The sequence below is a fragment of the Corvus kubaryi genome, unplaced genomic scaffold (genome assembly GCF_017639235.1).
Source record: "Corvus kubaryi isolate FWS band 111438036 unplaced genomic scaffold, C.kubaryi_AGA036_p1.0 37241, whole genome shotgun sequence".
Lineage (NCBI taxonomy): Eukaryota > Metazoa > Chordata > Aves > Passeriformes > Corvidae > Corvus > Corvus kubaryi.
In genome coordinates, this window is record NW_024581071.1 from 731,770 (window position 1) to 755,870 (window position 24,101).

Genomic DNA, 24,101 nt, shown 5'->3' on the forward strand with positions numbered 1-24,101 from the left:
AAGGAATTGTTCCCTGGGAGGGTGGGCAGGCCCTGGCACAGGGTGCCCAGAGCAGCTGGGGCTGCCCCTGGATCCCTGGCAGTGCCCAAGGCCAGGCTGGACACTGGGGCTTGGAGCAGCCTGGGACAGTGGGAGGTGTCCCTGCCCAGGGGTGTGGAATAAGATGAGCTTTAAGATCCCTTCCAACCCCAACCATTCTGGGATTCTGTGATTCTATGGATTTGTCAGAACTGTATTTCCAGCCCCAGGCACTCCCACTTGACTTCTACAAAGCTCATGTTGCTTTTCGGAACACTCACAGTTGTTATTTATAGAAAAGCTTTTAAGGGAAGTCTCAGATGCTGTAACTGTGGGCTCATTCCAGAGAATCTAAAGCTCAGTTGATCGGCTTCTCACATTTTCTTACTTCAGGTAAAGCAAGATTCCAGAATTATTTAAATTGTTTTTAAACATGTTTTTAATTCTTTGCTGCTGATGTTTGCTGTTAAAAACCTGACTGCAATATATTTATTTTTGTGATGGGTTTCCTTTCTCATCTCTTGCATTGACAGATGAACCTGGACTGCAAGATCCCTGTTAGGAAGGTAAGTTGGATGCTTTAGAGACTGTAAGCTGCCAGGAACTCTTTACTGTAGAAGAAGGAATTGTTCCCTGTGAGGGTGGGGAGGCCCTGGCACAGGTTTCCCAGAGCAGCTGTGGCTGCCCCTGGATCCCTGGAAGTGTTTCAGGCCAGGCTGGATGAGGCTTGGAGCAGCCTGGGACAGTGGAAGGTGTCCCTGCCCATGGCAGGGGTGGAATGGGATGGGCTTTAAGGTCCCTCCCAACCCAAATCATTCTGGGATTCAGTGAATCTGTAATGAAATGATGCACAGGTAGACAAGAGTGGTTAATACCAGTTTGCTGAATGTCCCTGACAGTGAGATACTGAAGATTCTCACTGCAATTAACACTTCTAAACTACTGAGAGATCTGGACTACATTTTCTTTTTTATTTTACTTCTATAATTAGTAACACGAGAAATTGTTTTGGTGTTGCTCAGATTTAAGTAAAGGGATTCATCAAAGTGAGAGGAGCATAAGACCATAGAAAATCCTGTGTTGGAATGAACCCACAGGGATCATCAGTGCAGCCCCTGGCCCTGCACAGACACCGCAACAACCCCAGCCTGGGCATCCCTGAGAGCGCTGTCCAAACGCTCCTGCAGCTCTGGCAGCCTCGGGGCCGGGCCCATTCCCTGGGGAGCCTGGGCAGCGTCCAGCACCCTCGGAGGGAAGAACCTTTCCCTGAGATCCATCCCAGCCTGGGATGGATGGAGGGTCCTGGTTAAGCTGGTTCTCCACACTGACAGTGTGAGGTTGGGGTGTCCCACCAAATGAGAGTCCTACTGTCTATAAATGAAATGCTTCTTGTCCTCAGTGTTTCTGCGTGCCATTGACTCCTCTGTCCCGTTTTTTATTGCCTATGTGGAAAACCACAGAATTTATTGTAGCACATGAAAATTGTACAGTGCATGACTCAAGCCCTCTCCCATCCTGTTTGCTCAGTCGTTCTTGGTTTGATACGCAGCAGGAAAGGTCATTTACATGTAATTACTTTTTTTCATTAACAGTTGCAATTTTCTTGACTGTGCAATGAGAGCATTGACTTTCTTGATCAATACCAAATAAGCAAACATTAAAACCCTACAGTTACTCAAGTTAAATACGATGACAGAGAACCCAGTTTGAGATTAAATTAAAATTGCCGTAGCCAGTCTTGCCTGAAACTTCTGTGGCTCAGGTTGATGAAGAAGGCTTCAGCTTGGACACCAAATTCTTGGTTTCGTATTTTCAAATGAGCTTTAGGTGAGGTTTTGCAATATAAGCTTAATTTCTGTGCATGGTGTAGTGGTGGTGATTAACTTCTAAATAACTTAAAATTCCACCTTCCATAGTGTGTGGGAAGAACTGCAGCTTTCTGTGTATTTATTCCACATAGCTGCCTTCATTTCAGTTGGGTTGTTACCATTTTATCTCCTTCTTCTCCTGGAATGGTTTAAAAATGCTGGCTTTGAGGGGATCAGGGGACTTGAAATCTTGAAAGAATATATTTAATGCACACAGTAAAAAGAAGAGAGACAGGTAGAAGAGCAGAGGGTGAAGGAGGTGGAAAAAATTACAAACAGGGGACTTGAAATCTTGAAAGAATATATTTAATGCACACAGTAAAAAGAAGAGAGACAGGTAGAAGAGCAGAGGGTGAAGGAGGTGGAAAAAATTACAAACAAGAGATGCTGCATAGTAATCATATTATGTGTATGAAATAATGCTCATATGATTGCAATTTTTGCCTGTAAAGAAGTCCTGGGTTAGTCTGATATCTTGCATTTTAAATAGTCCATTGCAGGTAGTTTTGTTGTACTATAATTCTCCAAAATCATACACCCCCTGATGAGACAATGGAGCCAGGTGGAGGTTAGTCTCTTTCCCAGGTAACAAATGACAGGACGAGAGGAAACGGCCTCAAGTTGCAGCAGGGAAGGTCTGGGTTGGGTATAGGGGAAAACTTCTTCATGGAAATGGTGGTCAGGCACTGGCACAGGCTGCCCAGGACAGTGGTGGAGTCACCATCCCTGGAAGTGTTCAAACGACGTGAGGATGTGGCACCTAGGGACATGGGTTTGTGGTGAACGTGGAGGTGGTGCTGGGCTGACTGTTGGACTTGATGATCCTGGAGGTCTTTTCCCACCTCAGTGATTCTGTGATTCCATAATCACTACAGAAATTGCACTGTTGTATAAGAGTTGAGTTGCCTCTAGCAACAGTTCCTTTCCTTCTGTTATGTTTCCTTCCCTCCCACTCCTTGCTCTAGAAGAAACTCTTCCCACAGCAAAACATATAGAGAGATATATTAAAGAAAAAAAGAAATAAATCCCACCCACGCTCTGGTATCATGTGTATCCTTTAAACATTTTATCACTTTAGACTTCTGCCCTCTGGCCTGAAGTGCCTGAAGCTGCCAGGTTTTGTTGTGTGGGTTTGGGGTTTTCCCCCACCCTTTGGAGCAGGGATCCTGGGCTCCAGGGGCTGCTGTTTGGGAGCAGCAGTGTACAGAGTGGTGCAGACATACGGAGACACTTCCTTCTCAGTGGTTTTGAACAAAGGTGACCGAGCTGTAATGTGGCTTTGGTGCTGTCATAGTGGTACCTGGAAAAAGAGTGCAATGGAGACAACCAGAGGTGGACACTGGATGTTGGATGTGACACCACCAGACAGGAAGAAAATTGCCATAGGCTTCGGCTTCATGTATTTGCTGAAGGCTGGGAGAGCTGGGGGTGTTTAGCCTGGGGAAGGGAAGGTTCTGGGGAGACCTCAGAGCCCCTTTCAGGGCTTAAAGGGGCTCCAAGAAAGCTGGAGAGGGACTTGGGACAAGGGCCTGAAGGGACAGGACAAGGGGGAATGGCCTCCACTGCCAGAGGGCAGGGCTAGATGGGAAGGAATTCTTGGCTGCACAGGTTGGCCAGAGCAGCTGTGGCTGGCTGTCTTGGTTTGAAAGACAGGTGTCTGCTAAGGAAGGCAGAAGTCTCCCTTGGAATGGCAGATGCAACCCCTTTCCCTCCGAGTTATTATAATTTTTAAAATCAAGGGGGCTTTTAGGCAAAGATGTGGGAAATAGGAATAACAGTTCTTTACTGTTATATATCGGTATGTGTATAACCAGTCAAACAAACAGCAATAACTCTGGCAGTAACAGCGAACAATCACAAACCCAGTGCCAGCCTTCTCGGCTGTCGGGCCCTTTCCCCTCGGGTGCAGTTCCGCTCGCAGCCGGCAGGGGCGCTGGCGGCTCCCGGTGAGCAGGGCAGGTGCGATGGTTCCCCCGCGGCTGCAGGGGGCGCTCCGGAGCGAGCTCGGGGAGCACGCGGCACGGGTGCCCCGGGATCCCGGGAAGGGATGGAACAAAGGCTTCACAAACCCTGGGCAGCCGATCCCGGTGTCCGGCCGGACCCTCGGGAACAGCAGGCTGGAACGGCAGGGACGAGCACAAATCCCGGGTGGCAGACGAGATGTATCCAAACTGCGGTGGGAACCCCCCGGAGGTCTGGGCAGGCAGGGTGAGCAGGGCTACAACGCAGCGAAGGCTCGAAACAACGGCAGGGGCAGGGCGGCCACGGCCCAGCTCCCAGCGGGGCAGGGAAGGTGGGCTTGGGATCCCAGGGTTTCTCTGGCAGAAGGAAAAGCAGCCAGTGAAAAGGCCTCCCTCTCCACCCAAATGCCAGGGACCGACTGACCGCACACCCAGGTGAAACAAAAGAGCAGCCAGATGCACCCCACCCCAATGGCTAGCTCTTTTGTTTTTCTGAAGTACCCAGCAATTTGCCCCCTAGCAACACGTATGGGGAAAATTCCTTTAACAGAAAAAAACAAACCAGGAGAGCTCCTAAAACCCCAACACTGTCCCACCCCTGGAAGTGCTCAAGGCCAGGTTGGACAGGGCTTGGAGCAATGTGGTCTAGTGGAAGGTTTCCCTGCCCATGGCAGGGGGTGGGACTGGATAATCTTTAAGGTCCCTCCCAACCAAAACCATTGTGGAACACTGTGATTCTTCATTTAAAACTCAGTTTCAAATCACTTTTCACATTCCTTCAGGCTTTTTGGAGTATTTTGAATGGCTTTTTAGAACTTCCTGAAGAACATTATTTCTGTGTTGTTTATTGTCAAATGAAGCTGTTTCTTCTTTAAGTACATTTCTGCGGGGTGTAAAGAAGGTTCTGTTTAAATATTCTGGGATAAAGGTCATAAGCCATACAGAAATATATATTTGGAGAGGGATGTATTTCAAAGCTTTCATAGATGTTGACATAGATGCATTGTTTTATAGAATCAGAATCCCAGAATGGTTTGCGCTGGAAGGGACCTTAAAGCTCATCCAGTTCCACTCCCTGGACAGGAACACCTTCCACTATCCCAGAGTGCTCCAAGCCCCATCCAGCCTGGCCTTGGACACTTCCAGGGATGGGGCAGCACAGCTGCTGTGGGCACCCTGTGCCAGGGCCTCACCACCCTCATAACCAAAAATATTTCTTCCTCATATCCCGTTAAAACCCACCCTCCTTCAGTTTAAAGCCTTTCCCCCTTGTCCCATCGCTACATGGCCGCTGTATGAACTAACCCAGTGCAGCATGTTCTGAGCTCTGCTGGAGCTGGTGCTGTCCCCCTGTACACTCAGTGCTACCATAACCTCATGCCTTGATTGGGATCTTCATTTTGCCATCCAGTTATCATCCCCTGTTATTGGTAAATCAGAAAAATTGGGAAGTGTTGAAATATCATGAGTATTTTCTACCCTGACCTTAGTCAGATCAAAAGAGGATGAAAAAGTACATCTGCTGCAAAAAGCTTTCCTCATTAGAAATTAGGAAGTACAGCCATTGGATACTGCCAAGTGCTGCTAGTAATGGGAGCCAAGTTATGATACTAAGTACTAAAGATTTTAACTGATGGAGCAGTCCCCGTTCAGGGCAAGTGACACAGATGCCTGAAAAAACCAAGAATCAGATGTGGGACGAGCCTCCGAGTGCTGCACATCCCCCCCAGACAGATGCAACACACCAGCATGGACACTGCAGCCAAGGCCTGAGGTGTCCCTATGAAAGAGCTGCCCTGACATCGGGGCTGGGTGTCACCAACTCACATGTTCAGCTGCAGCTGAGCATCTTCCACTTGTCCCTTGAGCATGCTCAGGCTCTGCTTTCTTGCTGGGGCAGAGATTTGGGCACTGTTATTTGCTCTGCACAAGTTTAGGGAAAATACCTCTTCTGTCAACACTGTTCTGTGGGGCTGCTGGGGACAGAGGGGAATCGCTCCTGGAGGCATCAGTCAGGCTCCTGGTGATGTAGAGAGAAAGATGCAGGTGCACAGGAGCACCTGAACCAGTGCTGGGCACAGCCACTCACAGAAGGGTGAGCTTAAGGCATCACCTAAAGCTTGTTCAGAGTGAAAGACCCTTTCAAATGATCCTCTCTTCAAATGAACCAACAATTACCTGCACAGCTGCCTCCAATTCTGTGGCCCCCAATACCAAAAGGAGGTGGAGCTGCTGGAGCCACTCCAGAGGAGGCTATGGAGCTGCTCCCAGGGCTGGAGCCCCTCTGCTCTGGAGCCAGGCTGGGAGAGCTGCGGGTGCTCACCTGGAGAGGAGAAGGCTCCAGGGAGAGCTCCGAGCCCCTTGTAGGGCCTAAAGGGGCTCCAGGGGAGCTGCAGAGGGACTGGGGACAAGGCATGGAGGGCCAGGAGCCAGGGAATGGCTTCCCAGTGCCAGAGGGCAGGGCTGGATGGGATCTTGGGCAGGAATTGTTCCCTGGGAGGGTGGGCAGGCCCTGGCCCAGGGTGCCCAGAGCAGCTGGGGCTGCCCCTGGATCCCTAGTAGTGTCCAAGGCCAGGCTGGACATTGGGGCTGGGAGCAGCCTGGGACAGTGGAAGGTGTCCCTGCCCATGGCAGGTGTTTAGGAAGGAATGATATTCAAGGTCTCTTCCAACCTCATCCATTCTGGGATTCTGTGATTCTATATTTCTGGGTAGAAATATAAGTCTGCTGTGATAAAGCAAAAATTTATAAATAATATGATAAAATGATGTTTTATCATCATTTAGCATGTTTTAACTCAGTGATGTTCCCTTTAAATGCTGGAGATTGGATGTCAAAGACATGTCTGCTCTTATGACTTATTGCCAGTTCTGGTTCCCTTTTAGAAGGTTTGAAATGCAGGGTATTTTCTCAGGCTGGAAGGTACATTTCTGGTGAATCCAATGGTATTGTCCAAGTGGACTGAAAGGGGTTGAGTTGGCAAAAGAGAGCCTGTGGGTTTGGGATTGCTAATGCCCAGATCTTGCAGAGATGACAGGAGCTGGTTTTTCTGTACAAAATGTGTGCTGTTCCTGATGAATATTGTTGCCCATCTCTCCACCTCCAAACTCTGCTCCTTTGGATAACTTTCATTTTGCCAGGAATGGCTCCATAGGATGTTGGACCTTGCTCTCCCTGGCCCAAATGCAGGACACCAGGAGGAGGACTGGCAAGTAGGCAAAGCCTCAGCCTAGAATGTGAGACAAACATTCCCATACTATTGCCCATAGTGACTTGGGAAGGGCTGCACAGTCCCGATGTTTCGGCTCTGTAGCTTCTGGAGGGACCCGGGCACGCGGTGGTTCAGCTGTACCCACCGAGCTGGGCATTGTCTTTGCTGCTCTGGAGAAGGGAACAGGCAGTGCTGAGGTTCCGTGTGTTAAAGGCTCAGGCTCTGGCTGGGTGGCAGGTACCAGCGTGTAAAGGGGACACCGGCTCAGGCAGAAGCAAGTGGGAACCTCTGCTGGCTGTGCAGCAGGACAGGGAAAGCCCATCCATTACATCTGAGGGGTGGTTCCCTGTGTGTGACGCCGGAGTTCTTCGGCCCATGGTCACGTCTGTAACAACGGCCGGATGTGGCAAAACCCAAAAGTACAAAACATTTCTGTTTGTCACAGAGAGCCTTGTGCAGATCCTGGGAGTGCAGTGTAGGGCTGTAAGGATGAACTTGTGTGTTTTTCTCCAGCCTGAACAGACCAGGTTTCTAGGGATCCATCCCTACAAATACAGGGAATAATGCAAGGAGTGCTCCTGGGGAAACCCGCCCCAAGAATCCTATGAACAGTCTGGCTTGAATGGCTTGGGGAAGTTGTTTGTGGAGGTTGTTTCAGGAGCAGGACCTGAAAGTACCAGCTGGTTTGGACTAGTTTTCTTCTACACTGCCTTTGCCCTTGAATTGCCAGTGTTTTCTGAAGGCTTAAACGTTATTTTATTAATTTTTTTTTTAAAGTACACCCAAAAAGATCCCAAGACCCCTGAATGAAGTCTGATGTTTGCCTACAACTGCATTTTCTTCTTTTTCACCATTTTGCTCAGAATATTGGAAGTGCTGAACATGAGTGCAGAACTGGTGTCTGGTTTTCTGGCTGGGATGGTGAACTGCGGAGGGGGTTATTCCCTCCCGACTCGTTGCGGATGCTGCAGGATACAGATAAGCTGGTTCTGTTTGACAGTGGTGCTCAGTTAAAGGTTTCTCTGCCATTGCCTGTCCCAACCCACGATGCCTCTGGGTTGTCACCCCCAGTGGAACAGGGAGGGGTGGCCGTGCTCCCAGATCAACCTGCCCTGAGGCTCAAAGAGTTGATGCTGAGACAGGATTACACTGGGAGATCCCTGGTCCCAGCTCTTCCTCTCCTGAGACTCAGCCTCCCTGGAGAGCTGTTGCCACCACAGGCACCCACTCCATGGTCACTGCTCTGGCCAGGCCAGCAGTGGTGACAGCACTGTCCCTGTTTGCAGGGGGATACTGATTCCCCCACAGTGCCACAGGGAACAGGATCTGGTGAGCTCCAGTTCCCTTCTAGCAGGGGTGTGTAACTGTGCCCTCAAAGGGCAGAAGTTGCTCTAAGTGTTGTCAAATAATGAGTCATTTCTGATGGAGGTTGGAGGGCGCAGGCGGTGCTGCCACAGGGACCGCCCGGACGCTGCATCACAGCCTCACCAGCAGAGAAATCAGGAAATTGGGCCCCGGCTCTGGCTGGGAACTACCCTTGAACATAGAGCTTGGCTCTGTGTAGGAAAGAGACTCTCCAGGAGTTCAGGAATCCGTGTCCAGGCTCAGCTGTGAGCTTCCCCTGACATCGCTGCCCCCAGCCCCACATGGCCACCACTGAGAGGTAAGAGGGAGGTCTGAGAGGTGCCGCGGGCAGGTGAGGTGTCCTCCTGTCCACTCTGGCAGCAGGGAGGGGCGGGCGCGGTGGGCAGTGGGGGAATGCCCAGGTGTCACCCGTTTCCCAGCAGAGGAGCTGTAGCTGCCCTTTGTCCGAGTGGCAGCCGGTGCAGCCGGGGGTCTGTGTTCCGGAGGGGAGGGCACAGTGTGTCAGCTCCACCGCAGCCAGAGGTGCAGCCCCCGCAGGCGGTGTCCCCTCCTGTCACGGTGCTGTCAGGTCTGGCACCTCCTCGGCCGGGGTAACTCTGTGCACTGGGAATAAGCCTAAGCTCTCCAGTCCAGGGTCGGGACAGCTCTACCAGCCCCCACCATGTTTCTGTGCTTCTCAACCTCATTGCAATTACTCAGGTTTACCAATCCATAAAAGTACAGAACAGCCCCAAAACAAAGAAGGGGGCAAATATCTCCTCTCAGGCTTTCTGCCTGCACACTCTGCTTGTGGGAACATTCATTCCAGTGATGGGAACCTCACGGATCAAACACCTCCAGGAACGAAGAGCTGCTTTAGGACAAGGCATGTGAGTGTCAGCAGGAGGGAGGTGATTCACAGCCGTCCCTGCTGGTGCCTGGGCGAGGCACTGGCTGGTGTCCAGGCTCTGCCAGCAGCAGGTGTTCATGTGGGGGTGCGTGTCCAGCACCCCAAGCCCCAGGGCTAGCTGGGCAGAGGAGAAGCTCTTCCCACTGGTACTCGAGTGGAGGATCTGTCCCTTCCCTGTCCACCTGCTGTCTGCACACGTGGGCACGACTGACCAAACAGTTGCTGCTTTTCACCCAAAATTTCTGTCCTGGAGCAGCAGAAAATGAGGGACAGTTGTCGGAGCTGCCATCAGCCCCCCTGGCTCAGCCAGCACATCCCTCCTCGGACCAGGATGTACCACGGCAGGGGTATGGAGTGGGCCCTGTTCTGAAGCTCTGTGTCCATGAGGTCCTCATCATCCTGGAAATGATCTGAGCTGCACCCAGTCACGTCAGCCTTTGGCTGTGCCTGCTGGGGAACAGGCACACAGTGACTTCCTTTGCATCCCCAACTTCACCAAGACAGTCTGTGTGCCATGGCTGGGCTGCGGGGCGAGGGGATGGCAGTGCTGGCTAACGATGGCTTTGTAGAGACAAAACTGCTGCTGCCTTCTGATGCTAACCTTGTAGCAGCTGCAATTGTCCCTGTTTTGTTGTCGTGGATAGGGACTGGCATAATCAGATAATCCTTGGATCTGCACTGCCACAGAGATGAGTTTACCACCAGTGATGCAGAGGAGTGATTGTGACTCACCCTCCAAAGGAGGAATGGAGCAAAGTCATCTCTGCTCCAAGGAGCTCATCCCACAGCGTGGGCAGCAGGGCAGGGGGAGATTCTGCCCCTCTGTTCTGCTCTGATTAGACCCCACCTGCACAGCTGCCTCCAGCTCTGAGACCTCCAATATCAGGAGCACGTGGAGCTGCTGGAGTGAGTCCAGAGGAGACCACAGAGATGCTCTGAGGGCTGGAGCCCCTCTGCTCTGGGGGTGCTGATCTGGAGAGGAGAAGGCTCCAGGGAGAGCTCAGAGCCCCTTGCAGGGCCTAAAGGGGCTCCAGGAGAGCTGCAGAGGGACTGGGGACAAGGCATGGAGGGCCAGGACCCAGGGAATGGCTTCCCAGTGCCAGAGGGCAGGGCTGGATGGGATATTGGGAAGGAATTGTTCCCTGGGAGGGTGGGCAGGCCCTGGCCCAGGGTGCCCAGAGCAGCTGGGGCTGCCCCTGGATCCCTGGCAGTGCCCAAGGCCAGGCTGGACATTGGGGCTTGGAGCAGCCTGGGATAGTGGAATGTGTCCCTGCCCACAGCACGGGGTGGGAATGAGATGAGATTTAAGGTCCCTCCCAAACCAAACCATTCCCTGATTCTATGATCCTCCCAAGGAGGTGACAGTGGGGATGAAGGACTCCAGGAGGAAAAGACCCTTTTTAAAAAGAATTTTAAATTGCAGCGTTGTCATATGCATCACAGCATGACCAGTTGGTGTCAAGGGCAGCACAGGGACATTGTGCAATCATCCCACAGCCAGTGCATGTGACAGTCCCACCTCAGCCCAGCCTTGCCTGTCAGTGTCCCTGCTGCCAGGCAGCCCCCGCATCAGCCCTGCTGCGTCCCACATCATCAGGGCCATGGCTGGTGCCTCTTGTGGCCCTGGTGACTCGGAGCTCCTGAAAGAGGAGGTGAAAAAGCAAGTTCCTGGTAAAACCACATTACTCCCCCACAGCTGTGGTGCTTGGTTCCTGCTGTGCCAGCAGAGCTGGTGGGAGCTGGGGCCCCTCTTTGGTGGCAGAGGCAGAGAGCAGGAGTGCTGGGTCCTGCTCCTATCTGTGTGTGGGACAGGAGTGTCCCCAGGACACAGCTGGCACAGGCAGGGTTCACAGCCTGCTCTAAGCCTTTTCCTCCATCCTGTGTGTGAGGCTGCATGAGGGGCAGGAGCTGTGCTGGCCAGGGGAGCCTGTGGGACAGCAGCAGTGGCCTGGGACAGCAGCCATGACCTGGAACAAGCCAGCTCAGCCCTGTCCCGCCACAGCCCCTTTGGTTTCTTCTGCAGGTGGCAGCAGGAGAGGACAGGGAGTCCCTGATGCGCTGACGGTTGGCCATGTCCGGGGTGAGCGGGGCTGCACAGGGACACCAGCAATTCCAGCTGACACCGGGGTGACGTGTGCCCCCAGGACCGAAGTGGGGTGGAGGAGGGCTCATGCCCAGTGCCCCTGGTCCTCAGCCAGGGTTTCCGATGGTCCTTGGGGCTGGCCCTGGTGCCTGTGGGAAGCAGAGGGGTCCAGCTCTCGCTGTCCCTACTGATGCCACCTTCTCCTTGCAGAAGCACTGGCCCCCCGGGACACAGTGTGTCACCAAGCATGACCACACCAAGCCCAAGCCCCGGGAGCTGGCCTTCCGCAAGGGTGACATGGTCACCATCATCGAGGCCGTGGAGGTGAGACCTGTGGGTGCTCAGGTACACACTGCGCTGAGAGGGCACAGCCAGAATGGGACTCTGGTGCCATCAGCTCAGCTGCCAGAGCCAGTCCCTCCCTTCCCCCCCTTCCTTCCCTTGCTCTGAGACCCTCTCGTCCCCAGGGCAAAGGCTGGTACCGCGTCAGGCACAACGAGACGGGGCAGGAGGGGCTGCTGGCAGCCAGCGCACTGCGGGAGCGTGGGGCCATCCGCGCCGACCCCAAACTCAGCCTGATGCCGTGAGTACAGCTGGGGAGACTGGGGGGACCCAGGGGGCCCAGCTGAGCCCCTGGGAGCTGCAACAACAGATGAGTCCAGTGTGTTCCCCCCATCCATGTTTTGGGTGGGCAGCTGGGGATGGAGCATCCCATGTCCATGCCCTGTGATGGAGGGATTTGCTGGGGCCAGTACCTGGCTTTAAAGACCCCTGGTTGCGCCCACCCGCCTTGGATGGACCTGATGGAGAGGGGTTTCATGCAGTGGGGTCTGTGTAGCTTTGGCAGGGGCTCTGCCTTCCCCATCTCGCTGCTGCCCCTGGGGGAAGCAGCCTGGCTCAGCCCCCTCTCCAATGCCCCTCTCCTCAGCTGGTTCCACGGGAAGATCTCAGGGTTGGAGGCAGTGCAGGAGCTGCAGCCCCCTGAGGATGGGCTGTTCCTGGTGCGTGAGTCTGTCCGGCACCCCGGTGATTACGTGCTGTGCGTGAGCTTCGGCAAGGAGGTGATCCACTACCGCGTGGTGCACGAGGAGAACACGCTCAGCATCGACAGCCAGCAGTACTTCTCCAACCTCATTGACATGATTGAGGTGAGATCCCTGGGCAGAAGAGTCCCAGGGCAGTGCCAGAGAAGGGCAAGGACCTCATGGGCTCGCACAGAGCAGTGGCAGGTCCTGTTGTCCTTGTCCTGCTCTGTGTGGTTTCCATTGGTGTTTGTTACCTGGTGTAATTCTCTATCTCCATCAAAGGCTCGTGATTCCCACTCTGTTTGGAGTGCAATGGGCAGATCTGGGATATCCCAAGGATGTCTCTGCAGCCAGTCCCCGGCCAAGGGCCACATCCCTATCCCTGCTTATTCAGTGCTTCACACAGCAGGAAGACCCTGGTGGCCTCTGCCTCCCCTGGACTTTGAGGCATTTTACTGTGTCTCCCTCCACTCAAAGCCCCCTCTCACCTGCTGACCCCACAGAGCTCCCAGGCTGTTGTGTGAGCTCTCGCCCTTCCAGTGAGTTTTTCCTGGTGGTCCATCCTCACCGTGTCTCCTCTCCAGGGAGCTGCACTCTCATGTTTTCCTTTTAGACACAACTACTTTTGGGTGGCTGCTTTCCCTTCTCAGCTGCCCCAGCCCCACTTTAAAGCTCCGAAGGTTGTCCTGTCCCATCCCATCCTGTCCCATCTTGTCCCATCCTGTCTGGCTGCTTCTGCTCCCATCACCTCTGCAAACTGCCCTCAGCTGCTGCAGCACCTGCCGTGGTTCAACCCCACCAGTAGCATCCTGTATCCCCTGTGGTCCATCCTGGTGTTCCTCTGGCTGTGCCCCAAGGAGAGCAAGGCAGAGACATGGGCTGCCCTCGAGGGTGGCGATGGTGGGGTCTTGTGGAGCATCCCAAAGCTGTTCCCTGGACTCACACCCCAAACCTGAGGGTAAGAGGTGGCATCACCTCCATCTGTTCATCCCTTGGCAGCATTACATGAAGGAGCAGGGAGCCATCTGCACCAAGCTGGTGAAGCCCAAACCAAAATCTGGGATGAAGTCAGCTGAGGAAGAGTTGGCCAAAGGTAGGGGTGGTGCGAGGGGGCTGTGGTCTGCGTTTTAGGGACAAGGCCCCACTGGTGGCCCCTGCTAACCTGCCCTTGTGCCCATGCCCAGCTGGCTGGCTGCTGAACCTGAAGCACCTCACGCTGGGAGACCGCATTGGGCAAGGCGAGTTCGGAGGTAGGTGAGAGGATGGGGCTGGAGGCTCCCCAGCTGCAGCTTCCCCAGATGGCACCCTCTGATCCCTCTCCCCACCTCTTGGCATGGGGGGCTCAGCCTGGGGTCCAGGAGACCAGGTGTGGGGCTCAGCCTGACTCTCCCGTGCTCTCCCAGATGTCCTGCAGGGCGAGTACATGGGGCAGAGGGTGGCTGTGAAGAACATCAAGTGCGATGTGACTGCCCAGGCCTTCCTCGCCGAAACAGCTGCCATGACGTGAGTGCCCCATGGAGGTGTGGCCCAACCCTGCCTGTGGCCCAGGACGAGCAGGCACCTCCTTGACTTGGATCCCCTCCATTCCAGGAAGGTCCGGCACAAAAACCTTGTGTGTTTGCTGGGAGTGATCCTGCACAATGGCCTCTACATTGTCATGGAGTTCATGAGCAAGGTGAGAGCACCTGGCTGCTCCTCAGCCAGTGGGACCCATCACCACTTGGATTTGGGGACAATATCCCTGTCTAGGGGCTGAGTCATAAAGATGCTGGGCACTGCAGCACCTGCAGAAGGCAAAGTCTTCTGCAGCCCCATCCTGTTGGTCCTGACTCCTTTTATCCTCCTCTGTCAGGGCAACCTGGTGAACTTCCTGCGCACGCGGGGCCGGGCGCTCGTCCCGACCCAGCAGCTCCTCCTGTTCGCCCTGTAAGTCTATCTCTCTCCTCTGGGCTGGAATCCAGGGCTCTGCATCCCCCTGTGCTGCCCCAGGGGACACACGGTGACACAGCTCTGTCTTGGTTGTGGCAGGGATGTGGCTCAAGGCATGGACTACCTTGAGTCCAAGAAGTTGGTGCACCGGGACCTGGCTGCCCGCAACATCCTCATCTCTGAGGAGAACGTGGCCAAAGTGAGCGACTTCGGCTTGGCCCGGGTCAACCCCAAGGGTGCAGATGCCACATTGCTCCCTGTGAAGTGGACGGCACCAGAGGCCCTGAAACACAATGTGAGCGATGGTGAGAGGGAAGGGGCTGGCCAGGGGGTCCTTCCAAAGCATCTCACCCACCCCCTTGGGTTGCCCCTGCTCGTTCCCACTGACCCATCCCTGCCCCGCAGCGGCCTCTGGCACAGTCAGCCCTGCATCTCCCAAAATTCTGTCTCTGTCCTGAGCAGGCATGCAGTGGGAATTGGGGCAGGATGATGGGACTGTGGGATGTTCACACCCTGGGGAACTGAGGGGGGCAGGGGGCAGTCACTGTCTGTCTTGCCCTCGGGAGGCAATGGGGACCCAGCGCAGCCTCAGCTGGCTTCAGCCTCCCCTTCTCCTGCCGCCACAGAAATTCTCCTCCAAGTCGGATGTGTGGAGCTATGGGATCCTCCTGTGGGAAATCTTTTCCTTTGGACGGGCACCCTACCCCAAGCTGGTGAGCACTGTGCCAGGGAACACCACAGGTTACACCCCACTGGCACTGATGGGACAGGGACATCCCACTGCTCCCTGACCAGAGCAGGGAGGGGGATCCCAGCTGGCTTCTCCATCCTGGCAGGCCCTGAAGGAGGTGACGGAGCTGCTGGAGCAGGGGTACCGCATGGATCCCCCCGAGGGCTGCCCACCCACCATCTATGCCCTGATGAAGAGCTGCTGGGAGTTGGAGCCAGGCAAACGCCCATCCTTCAAGAAACTCACAGAGAAGCTGCAGAAGGAGCTGAAGCACCTGAGGGACATTTGACCTCCATCCTGCTACCAGGACCCAGGACCTGAAGCCCCTGGACCCTCCAGGGTTGGGAGTGGCAGGGCAATAGGGGCCAGGAACAGGATGGCCTGTGGTGCTGCTCTCTCACCCTGTGGAGATGGGGCAGCAGCCTCCCTCCATCCCAGCATGGTCCTTCTACCCACCACACAGCCCAGAGAAGGTTGCCATGGGATCGATCTCCCCTGGCCCACCAGAGTGGGGAGTGCAGACCCCGAGGGAGCCGTGCCCACACCCCGTGTGCTCAGCCCCAGGAGCAGATGCTGCATGTGGGGTCCCTTCAAGCTGCAACACCCAGTGATGGGAGACAGGACTGGACTTCTCCACTCACTGGAGGATGAGACCCCACCCTGGCTCAGCCCTGCTCCAGCACCCAGCCCCACACGGGGATGCTGGCACAGCCAGCTAAACCACATGAATTTGGGCTTTTTGATTAAACCAAAGAAATTAGTTCAACAGCATCTTTAAGCCTCTGGGGTGAAATTAGGCCTATCCCTCACCTGGGGCCTGACAAAGCCCAGTGAAAGGCTTTGGGGGGGGCCAGGAGTTCTGGCCCTCAGAGCCCCCCATGCCATCCAGCCCCTCTCCCGTCAGGGCTCTGTGCAGCAGGGGATTACAGCCTTTTAATCAGAGGCTGTATGGGAATTGTTTGGTATAGATTACGGGCGTGGGGCACATCCCCAGCAGCGGGGAGCCCCCGGCCCCGCAGGCTCCCAAGCAATCTCGAGTCTCGGTGGAGCAGGGATTAGCGGGGGCACGAGGCTGCCGTGCGGGTGGGTGTGCACCCGCCACCGCCTCGTCTGCTGCCAATCCTTCGACCCTCGATTGAGTTTTTTCAGCTAATCCTCTTGTGTCTCCTTTGTGCTGACTTCCTGCACCTCCAATATCCCCTGTCTGTGTGGTTCTGGGTGCCCACGGCATGGGGCTCTCCCCAGGGCTTGGCCCTGGCCCCATGGGTGCTGTCCCAAATTGGGATCCATGTAATGGGGGGTATTTCAGCCTGACGCAGCATCTGCTGCAGTTTGATGACTCCTTCCACCTCCCCATCACTGTGATGGGGCAGCACTTGCTGTCCCCCTGCACTGTCACTGTTCCCTGCAAGCACCCTTGGGTGCAGCGAAGGGAAGGTCTTTCCACCCTGGCTGTGGCTTCCCCTCCTAATGCCTTAATCCGCCCCTGATCCACAGTGCTCCTGGGGCTGGTCCCACTGACCTTGCAGGCACTGGGACCGGGTGGGCACCTTGGGGCACGAGCTGCCACCACCACCCACCATGGCCTCCTTCTTCACGGCCGCCCTGAAGAGCTTCCAGGGGGGCAAGGACGAGTCACCCAAGGGGGCCCCCAAGGATGACAAGGCAGCTGCACCGCCCAGCGGCGTGGCCCGCGAGGAGTTTGAGGAGTACCAGCGGCAGCTGCTGGAGGAGAAGTAAGGCTTTGCTGGGGCTGGGCGGGTCACTAGGGTCCCCCAACACACCAGAATGAAGATCCCACCTGCTGTGGGCTTTCCCCAGGGTGGCACAGGACAGGGATAGGGAGGCAGCTGGGGCAAGAGAAAGTGCAGAGCAGGTGCCCTTCAGTCTCTCCTCCCCAGCATGGGAGGTCCACAGAGGTGCTGGCACAGGGCTGTGTACCACAGGTGACAAGGGGAACCCCCAGGTGTCAGAGCCCCAGGGTAGTTGCAGCCCAGCACCCTTGGAGCCAAGAGATGCAGGGTCAACAGGGGATTGGATTAAGGTCCCACCTCCCCAGGACTGGGTGCTGTGGGAACCCAGCGGCTCAGCACCAGGGAGATGGGAGGCTGCAGGGGGAGCGAGTCCCTGCAATGGGTGCCCTCATGCCTTCATCACTTCTGAATCTGGGTGCTGGGGCTGGGTGGGCAGGATGTGGCTCCTGCTCCCGGGCCCCCCTTTTTACCCTCTTGTGGGTCTCAGACCTTCTCCTCCCTCCTGCCCTGAACCTGCTCTGCAGAAAGACCAGGGTGATGTCGGGGTGGTCCGGGGGGGGCTCGGTGAGGGGGGTGATGGTGTGGCACCTGCTGCAGGATCGAGCGGGACAAGGTGTTTGCACGGAGGAAGGCAGAGCGGGCCACGGTGCGGATGCACCTGCGGGATAAGTACCACCTCACCCAGGTAAGAACCAGCCTGTCTGCGGTGGGACCTGGGGGCTCCCCTTGACCCTACATCACCCGGAGCAGCCCCAGGCCCACGGCTGCCGTGATCCCCTGGATGGGAGGGATTCCTGAAGAGGGCAGCAGACGGCCACTGTCTCCATCTGGCCATCTGCCGCCCACTGTCCATCCCGCGTCCGAGTGTGGCACTGGACAGTCCAGAAATCCCCCCGTGTCCCCCAGTACCCTGGGACCGGCTGTTCTCTGCCCCTGTCCCCCGCTCCACCGTGGTAGGCGCCGTGTCTGTCCCCACCCGACACCCTCTCCCACCCGCGTGCAGGACGAGCGGGACGATGCCCAGGTACATGTGGCCGGAGGCGCGGTGGAGCTGCCGCAGGACCTGGCAGCCATGGTGCACAGCGAGGAGGAGGAGGAGGATGGCAGCGCCGGGGCCTTCGCCTTCCTGGCGAAGCTGCGGGAGGTGGAGCTGCCGGCGCTGCGGGACCGCGCGCGGGGCGGCGTGGACCAGGTGAAGGAGAAGTGCGCCCTGATGTAGCAGCGACACCGGCAGCCCCTGTCCGCGGGAGCCACGGCATGCGGAGGCTCCGGATGCCTTTACTTGGGGTGGGGGTCCCAATACACCTGTTGGGCGTGGGTTTTCTTCCCCAAAACCATTCCCAGTTGTTTTCCCAGGGTGTGCTGGGGTGCAGAATGCCTGGGTCCCCTCCAGCCGTTATGGTCAGGTCCCTCTCGTGATGTTCCTGGTGTGAGCCTCCAGTGGGGCAGGTCCCTGACACTGTTACCCCCCGCAGCAGCCCTGGCGCCGTGCACCATTTGGCTCAATAAACACAGTATTTGCCGGCACCATTCTGGTCGTCCTGCCATCTCCCGCGCCCACACAATCCCTGTCCTGGTCGGTGAGGGGACGTGATGACAGCGCTGGAGCCGGGCTGTCCCATGTCCCCTGAGCCACCAACCAGCCCAGGATGCTTGGCCACTGGGTCCGTCCCCCCCTTCTGCAGCAGCCCCCAAGCACGGGGGTCAGTAGTCACCCTGGCTATCCCTTGGGGACAGCACTGGGAGGGGGGGTGGAGCATTTACTCCCGTGCTCGAGCATCCTCTGCCAGTGCGGGCAGCAGGGGCATCCCTTTGGCTGGGCCAGGGTGCTCGGCTGCCTCTTGCCTCGCCAGAGACTCTCTCCTGGGCGTTCGGCAGCAGCGCTGGCTTAAATGCCGCCGCGCCGGAAGGCCGGGGGCTGCTGAGATCACTAATACCTGCCTATTTTAGCGAGGTCTAATCTTCCTGAGTCGCCTGTCCCCGAGGACTAAGCTCGCTGAACCCGTGTAAAATGTACGGCCAGCGCTGGCCCCAGCGGTACCTCCCGCCGGAGCCGGAGCCGCCGGGAATCACGCTGTGTGTGCCTGAAAGGAAGGACGCGCTGAGCCGCCTCCGTCCTCCCCACGCTGCTGCCATCTGCTCCGGAAAGGCTGCGGGGACGGCCCCGTCCGGGCTGCCCACGGCCGCGGTGGCCGGGCTGCGAGGGGGCGGCCGGATCCAGCGCAGGTGGGCTGGAAGCTGTGTCACCGAGCTCAGCGCTGTCACCAGAGCCATCGGGCTGAGCCGCCGCGGCTGGAGCACACGGAGCAAGGACGTCCCTGGATGCACGAGATGCCCAGCTTGCCCTGGAACCCCTCCGGGTACCAGTCCAGGGGCTGGTGGCTGCTGCAGCATCCCAGGGAGCGTGAGACAGGCTCGTCTGGGCCTGACACCGGGCAGCCTCCTGACGTTTGGTGGCACCACTATGCCTGCCGTCCTCATCCATCCCTGCTGTCTCTGCCACCATTCCCACCCCCGTTCACCAGCTTTTCTTCAGAACTTAGAAGATCTCCCTTCAGGCACAAACCCTACCTGTGGGATGGGACCGTCTGTGCCACACCAGTCCCTCACCAGGTCCCTGACATGGTGGTGGCAGCTGTGGCGCCCAGCACAACGCTGATCCCACCCCACTTCGCTGCTCTCCCCAGGGTTGGGCTCACCACCAAGTGCCAGCTGCTGGGATGGTGGCACTGAGGTCCCCAGCGAGCTCTGCCACCACCAGCTCAGTCCTCCATCCCTGCTCCACATCAGGGCCCCATCCTGCCCTCTCCCAGTGTTCCCAGTGGGGCTGCATGGGGACTCCAGGGCCAGCTGGGATTCGGGTCAGGACCCTCCGCCAGGTCTCCTTGGCTAATCGTCCTGCCCCCCCCCCCCCCGCCCTCCCCACGCTGCCACCTGCCTCCCGCTCAGCACCCTTTTGGGTCACCCCTGCTGCCTCCCCGCCTGCCCAAGGCCTCTTAATGAACTAAAAAAGTGATAAATCCCCGGCCGAGCTGGTCACGTGAGGCCGGTGGCCCCCGGCCGCCCCCCGGCCCGACTCCCGCCTCCGGCCCCACCGCCCCAGTAAGCTGACGCAGCGTCTCTAAGCGTTAGCAGCTTTGCGCGCTAATAGGATTAGGGAGGTTTAAAACTGTCATTTGAGTGAACTAAACCCCCTGATACTCTGCATTGCACCTTCTTAACCAATTTGCCTTCAATTAGGGTAATTGGGAAACTAGCAAAGAAGTATAGCATTAATATTTTAAAGTGATGAAGCGATTATGGGCCTTGGACAAGGAAGCAAATCAATTTGCTATCTGCTCCTAAAAGGCAATTATAATCATTTGGCAAATCAGCCTGCTGCCTCCCCCCGGGCGCGGCAGCACCTTGCGGCGGCCGCGGGGCCGGCACGGCGCACACAGCGCCGGGGCCGGGCAGCTGGGCAGTCCCCCGCCCCCAAACCCGGCACCCTGGGGACCTCCCTGCACCCCCGGGCCAGTGGGGCACCCTGGGGAGGGCTGTCGAGGGCCATCAGTGCGGAGTACACGGCTCCTGCACTCGTCACAGTGGCCAGCACGGGCACCCGGGCGAGTGGGGTCCAGGTGCCTGTTTGCACCCCTGGCCCCACAAACCACCCCTGCCCCAGGGATGTCCCCAGTACCCCCACAGGCAGCACCTCCCTGCTCTCCCCTGCACTCTCTTGCAGCGCTGCATGGCATGGGGGTGTCCCCCCATCCCCAGGGGCTGCATGGCCTGCCTGTACATGTCACACCATCCCTGGTGTGTGGCCTTGCCATCCCCGGGGCAGTGCCAGCCTGTCCCTGGGGTGGTGGCACACTGTCCCCAGGGTGGTGACGTGCCATCCCCAAGACAACATCACACTGTCCTGTGTCACCCTGAAGAGGTGTCAGACAGGGCAGGTGAAGCTGCACAACCCCAGTGGGGGACAATGGGATGGCCTTGGGGCCCACACCAGGACACAGAGGGGGCTGCGGGGTCTTGCCAACAGCAGCTCTGGTGGGGATGGCACAGATCCACTCAGGGGCCAGCAGCCACCTGGCACAGGGTGCTGGGGTCCAAAACCCCCACAGTGGCATTTGCCATCTGAAAGGGGAACTGTGGCAAGGAGGGGAAGGGAGTGGGAGGAAGCCTAGACAGGCCCGGGGGCGGCAGCGGCTGCAGGTGGCAGGAAGATGGTTTTGGGAGAAAGTAAAAGTGAGCAAAGAAAGAAAAGGGCAAAATCCACCCCACAGGAGAGGGGCTGTGGGCAGCACCAAGCAATCCCCCGGCACAGCCCAGGACCCCCACCATGATGTCTCCATCATTCTTCAGGGCCCAGGGGCAGCAGTGGGAGTGGGGAGGAGAGGGATGGTAGTCTGCCCCTCAGCCCGGCTGCCTTTGTCCCATGCCCCTTAGGGCCCATGGGCAGCCCCCAGGGATTGTCCCCTTGGCTGGATCCCACAGCTGGTCCCCACAGGGTGTTCCCATGCCTGGCCCCGGTGCTCAGTCCCATGTCCATGACTCATCCCCATGGCTGCTCCCCACACTTGGCCCGCCTTCCTGGTCCCCCGCTCTGGTCCCCATGAGTGTTCCCCCTGCCTGGTCTTCATACCAGGTCTCCAAGGGTGTTCAGGGGGCCTGGTCTCTGTGGCTGGTCCTCACACATGGGCCCACAGCCACACCTCAGAGCAGGTCCCCAGACCGTGTCCACACCCTGGGTCCTCACAACTGGACCCCATACCTGGTCCCCATTCCTGTCCCCACACCTGTTCCCATCTCTGCTCCCCACATGGGCAGGGCTCTGCAGGCAGCATCACTGGGAGCCACAGGGCCACCCACACTGTCACAGGGCCACCCTCAGGCTCGCCATCCCTATCCAGGGGGGATAACACCCACCACCGCAGCATCCCCATCCCACCGAGGCTTGGGGTGCCTGGCCCAGACCCCATCCCTGGGGCAGAGCCTCCGCAGCCCAAGGAAATCCTGCCCCCTCCCCCTCCATCCTTTCTTCTCCGCTCCCCCTGTTTCTAATTCTTTCTCCTCGCCCGTAATGAGGGGATTACACGGCAAACTCCAGCAGGACGCCTTTGTGGGGAGACAATCTGAGTGGGGAAGGCAGTTCGGGGCTTTGTCCGCCGCTGCCCCCCCGGACCCGTGCTGGGGGGACATTTAGAGCAATTACTTGTCCAGAAAGTAACTGTCAATCATTCTTAAAGGGGAAGGCCTCCAATTAATAACCTCGTCTTAATCCTTTGGACTCATTTCCAATCTGCGGTGCCTTGGTGACATCTGCAACACTAAATAAAGATTCTCCCGAGCCTTAGCACGGCGGTTCTGTGACAAATAAGAAGACTAGAGGCAACTTTGGCTGCCAAAGCTGCGAGATTGGTGAGGTTGAGCCGCTTGTTTGGTTCCCGGGAGGGACCAGCAAAGTTAAATACTCCTGGAAAAGCCGAGTTGGGCCCAGCAGGTAACGCCGTTTTTTTCCAATTCGGGACAAAGCGCTGAGGGAAGATGCTGAGAAAGGGAGTGGGTGTCCCCAGGGTGTGCCTGGGGTTGGTGCTGGGGACGGGGCTGGCACCTTTTCCTGGGGACTCAGAAGCGGGTGCGGGCGCCTGCCAGTGTCACTGGCCCCGAATCACACAGGGCCAGGGGCAGGAGCCACCCATGCTCCTACCGCCCATACCAGGCAGCTTGAGCCCAGGGAACTAAATCCTGGCACCCAGATGGGCTTCCAAAGGCAAAGAACAGGGTGCCAGTGGAAGTGGGGGCTGTCCCTGGGCTGTTTCCTCCACATCCCCTGCGGCCACTTGTCCTCACTGATGTTCTGCTGCTTTGCAGTACTGAGGAAGTGAGGTTTTTTACCCACTTTGACCAGGGCTCAGTGTCGTTTCTGTTGCTTTTTTGGGCGTCTTTACCTCCCCCTGGCTAGCAGCCCCCACAGGAAAACCATGGGCTGATGCATCAGGGAGAGTGGGGGGAACAACTCTCCTGAGGTGTTGGGTCCTAATGGTTGCCAGCGCAGGTTTGCAGCTTAAGGGCTTAAACCCAAAAATTGCTGCCAGCATGACAGTGGCTGCAGGAAGATGTCCTCCGGGAGCCGGAGTTTAGCAGTGCCCCCGCCCCCAGCTCAGTGTGGCCCGTTTCCAGGCAGGATTCCCAAACACTGGTGGGAAAGGCTTGGGATTTCTGAGGCCAGTCCCTGGAGGATGGGGAATATGGGGTGGTTGGTGCTGATATCCTCCCAGCCTGATCTGTAATGGTCCCCCCTTCCCCACTCAGGGACATCTGTGCCCCTGACCAGGCTGAGGCAGATTGGGGTGGGGATCCAGCCCTTGGCCCCATCCCGCAGGGTCCGGTGCTGCCGCCCTGCTGCTGGGTCACTGCTGCTCTGGTGTTTTGCTGGTTTTGGCTCATCTGTGCTCCCAGGTCGGAGTTTGCTGCTCCCTGGGGAGTTTTTGCATCCTTTGCTTTCTGATGGGGTCGGGGCTGAACCACGGGGCTCCATCTCTGCATCTCATCCTTGTCCCCCCACCATTGCCTTACCTCTTCTCTCCTCCTGCTTGCCCCATCTTATCCCCAGCCCTCCCAGCCTCTCTCACTCATCCCCCCCAGGGCCCATCTCACCCATTCCCCTTGCTCCAGCTCCTTTCAGCTCCCCCCCCCCCAGCTCCAGCTCCCCCCCATTGCTCCATGGGACCGTGGGACATGGCTGGGCAGGGCAGACAGGGATCCTGATGGGATGCTGGGTCCCTTGGGGGGTCTGTGCCCCAGGAAGGTGCTCTGGGTGCTCAGCCCCCCTCTCTCCTCTCCTTGCAGGTGTGGAGCTGCACAAATGAGAAGCAGGTAAGTGCGAGCAGGATGGCAGTGGGGGACCCCATCCCCTCCCTGTGTTCCCAGCCCCAGGACACACTGTGATGCCCACACAGTGATCACAGGGTCCCTGTTCCCCCCTGCCCCCCCCCACCTCTGCCTCAGGGCACCCCAGGGTGCAGCACCCAACACCTCTGTCCTGACTTGCAGCTCCCCTGAAGCTCCCTGAGACTGCTGGGCTGGACCCAGAGCCCCCAGGGCTACAGACACCCTGTGAGGGGCCGTGGGGCTTCGGGGGGGCTTGCAGCTCCCAAAGGCACACATGCTGTGCTGCACTCACACTGCGCACACACTGCACACACACTGCACACACACTGCACTCACTGCACTCACACTCACTGCACTCACACTGCACACTCACTGCACTCACTGCACTC

At 57.3% G+C, this 24,101-nt stretch overlaps 3 protein-coding genes across 8 annotated transcripts in view; all 3 read left to right on the top strand.

The window, feature by feature from the left end:
• The first annotated feature begins 267 nt into the window (after positions 1-267).
• Positions 268-15,850, top strand: MATK (megakaryocyte-associated tyrosine kinase). 6 transcript variants are annotated; one of them, XM_042023293.1, is made up of 14 exons: positions 275-411; positions 552-584; positions 11,336-11,392; positions 11,606-11,719; positions 11,863-11,978; positions 12,324-12,543; positions 13,420-13,513; positions 13,605-13,670; positions 13,824-13,923; positions 14,011-14,095; positions 14,273-14,346; positions 14,449-14,654; positions 14,976-15,062; positions 15,186-15,850. In XM_042023293.1, exons 3-14 carry the CDS (start codon positions 11,384-11,386, stop codon positions 15,398-15,400), a joined length of 1,386 nt encoding a protein of 461 aa, XP_041879227.1. In that variant the 5' UTR covers positions 275-411; positions 552-584; positions 11,336-11,383; the 3' UTR covers positions 15,401-15,850. The 6 variants fall into 6 exon arrangements, with proteins under 6 accessions (XP_041879231.1, XP_041879226.1, XP_041879227.1 ...); XM_042023296.1 differs by having other exon boundaries at positions 278-411; positions 14,449-14,644; XM_042023292.1 differs by lacking the exon at positions 11,336-11,392 and having other exon boundaries at positions 274-411.
• A 102-nt stretch (positions 15,851-15,952) lies between these two features.
• LOC121662295 (complexin-3-like) lies at positions 15,953-18,360 on the top strand. Its single transcript, XM_042023299.1, has 3 exons — positions 15,953-16,815; positions 17,431-17,518; positions 17,837-18,360. The coding sequence occupies exons 1-3, from the start codon at positions 16,661-16,663 to the stop codon at positions 18,050-18,052; spliced, it is 459 nt and encodes a 152-aa protein (XP_041879233.1). The 5' UTR covers positions 15,953-16,660; the 3' UTR covers positions 18,053-18,360.
• Positions 18,361-19,752: 1,392 nt separating this feature from the next.
• The window catches only part of RAX2 (retina and anterior neural fold homeobox 2), a 10,744-nt gene continuing 6,395 nt past the window's right edge, over positions 19,753-24,101 (top strand). The window contains exons 1-2 of the mRNA XM_042023298.1: positions 19,753-22,321; positions 23,671-23,697. The gene's annotated coding sequence lies outside the window, so the exon portion shown is untranslated. The remainder of the gene's footprint in view (positions 22,322-23,670; positions 23,698-24,101) is intronic.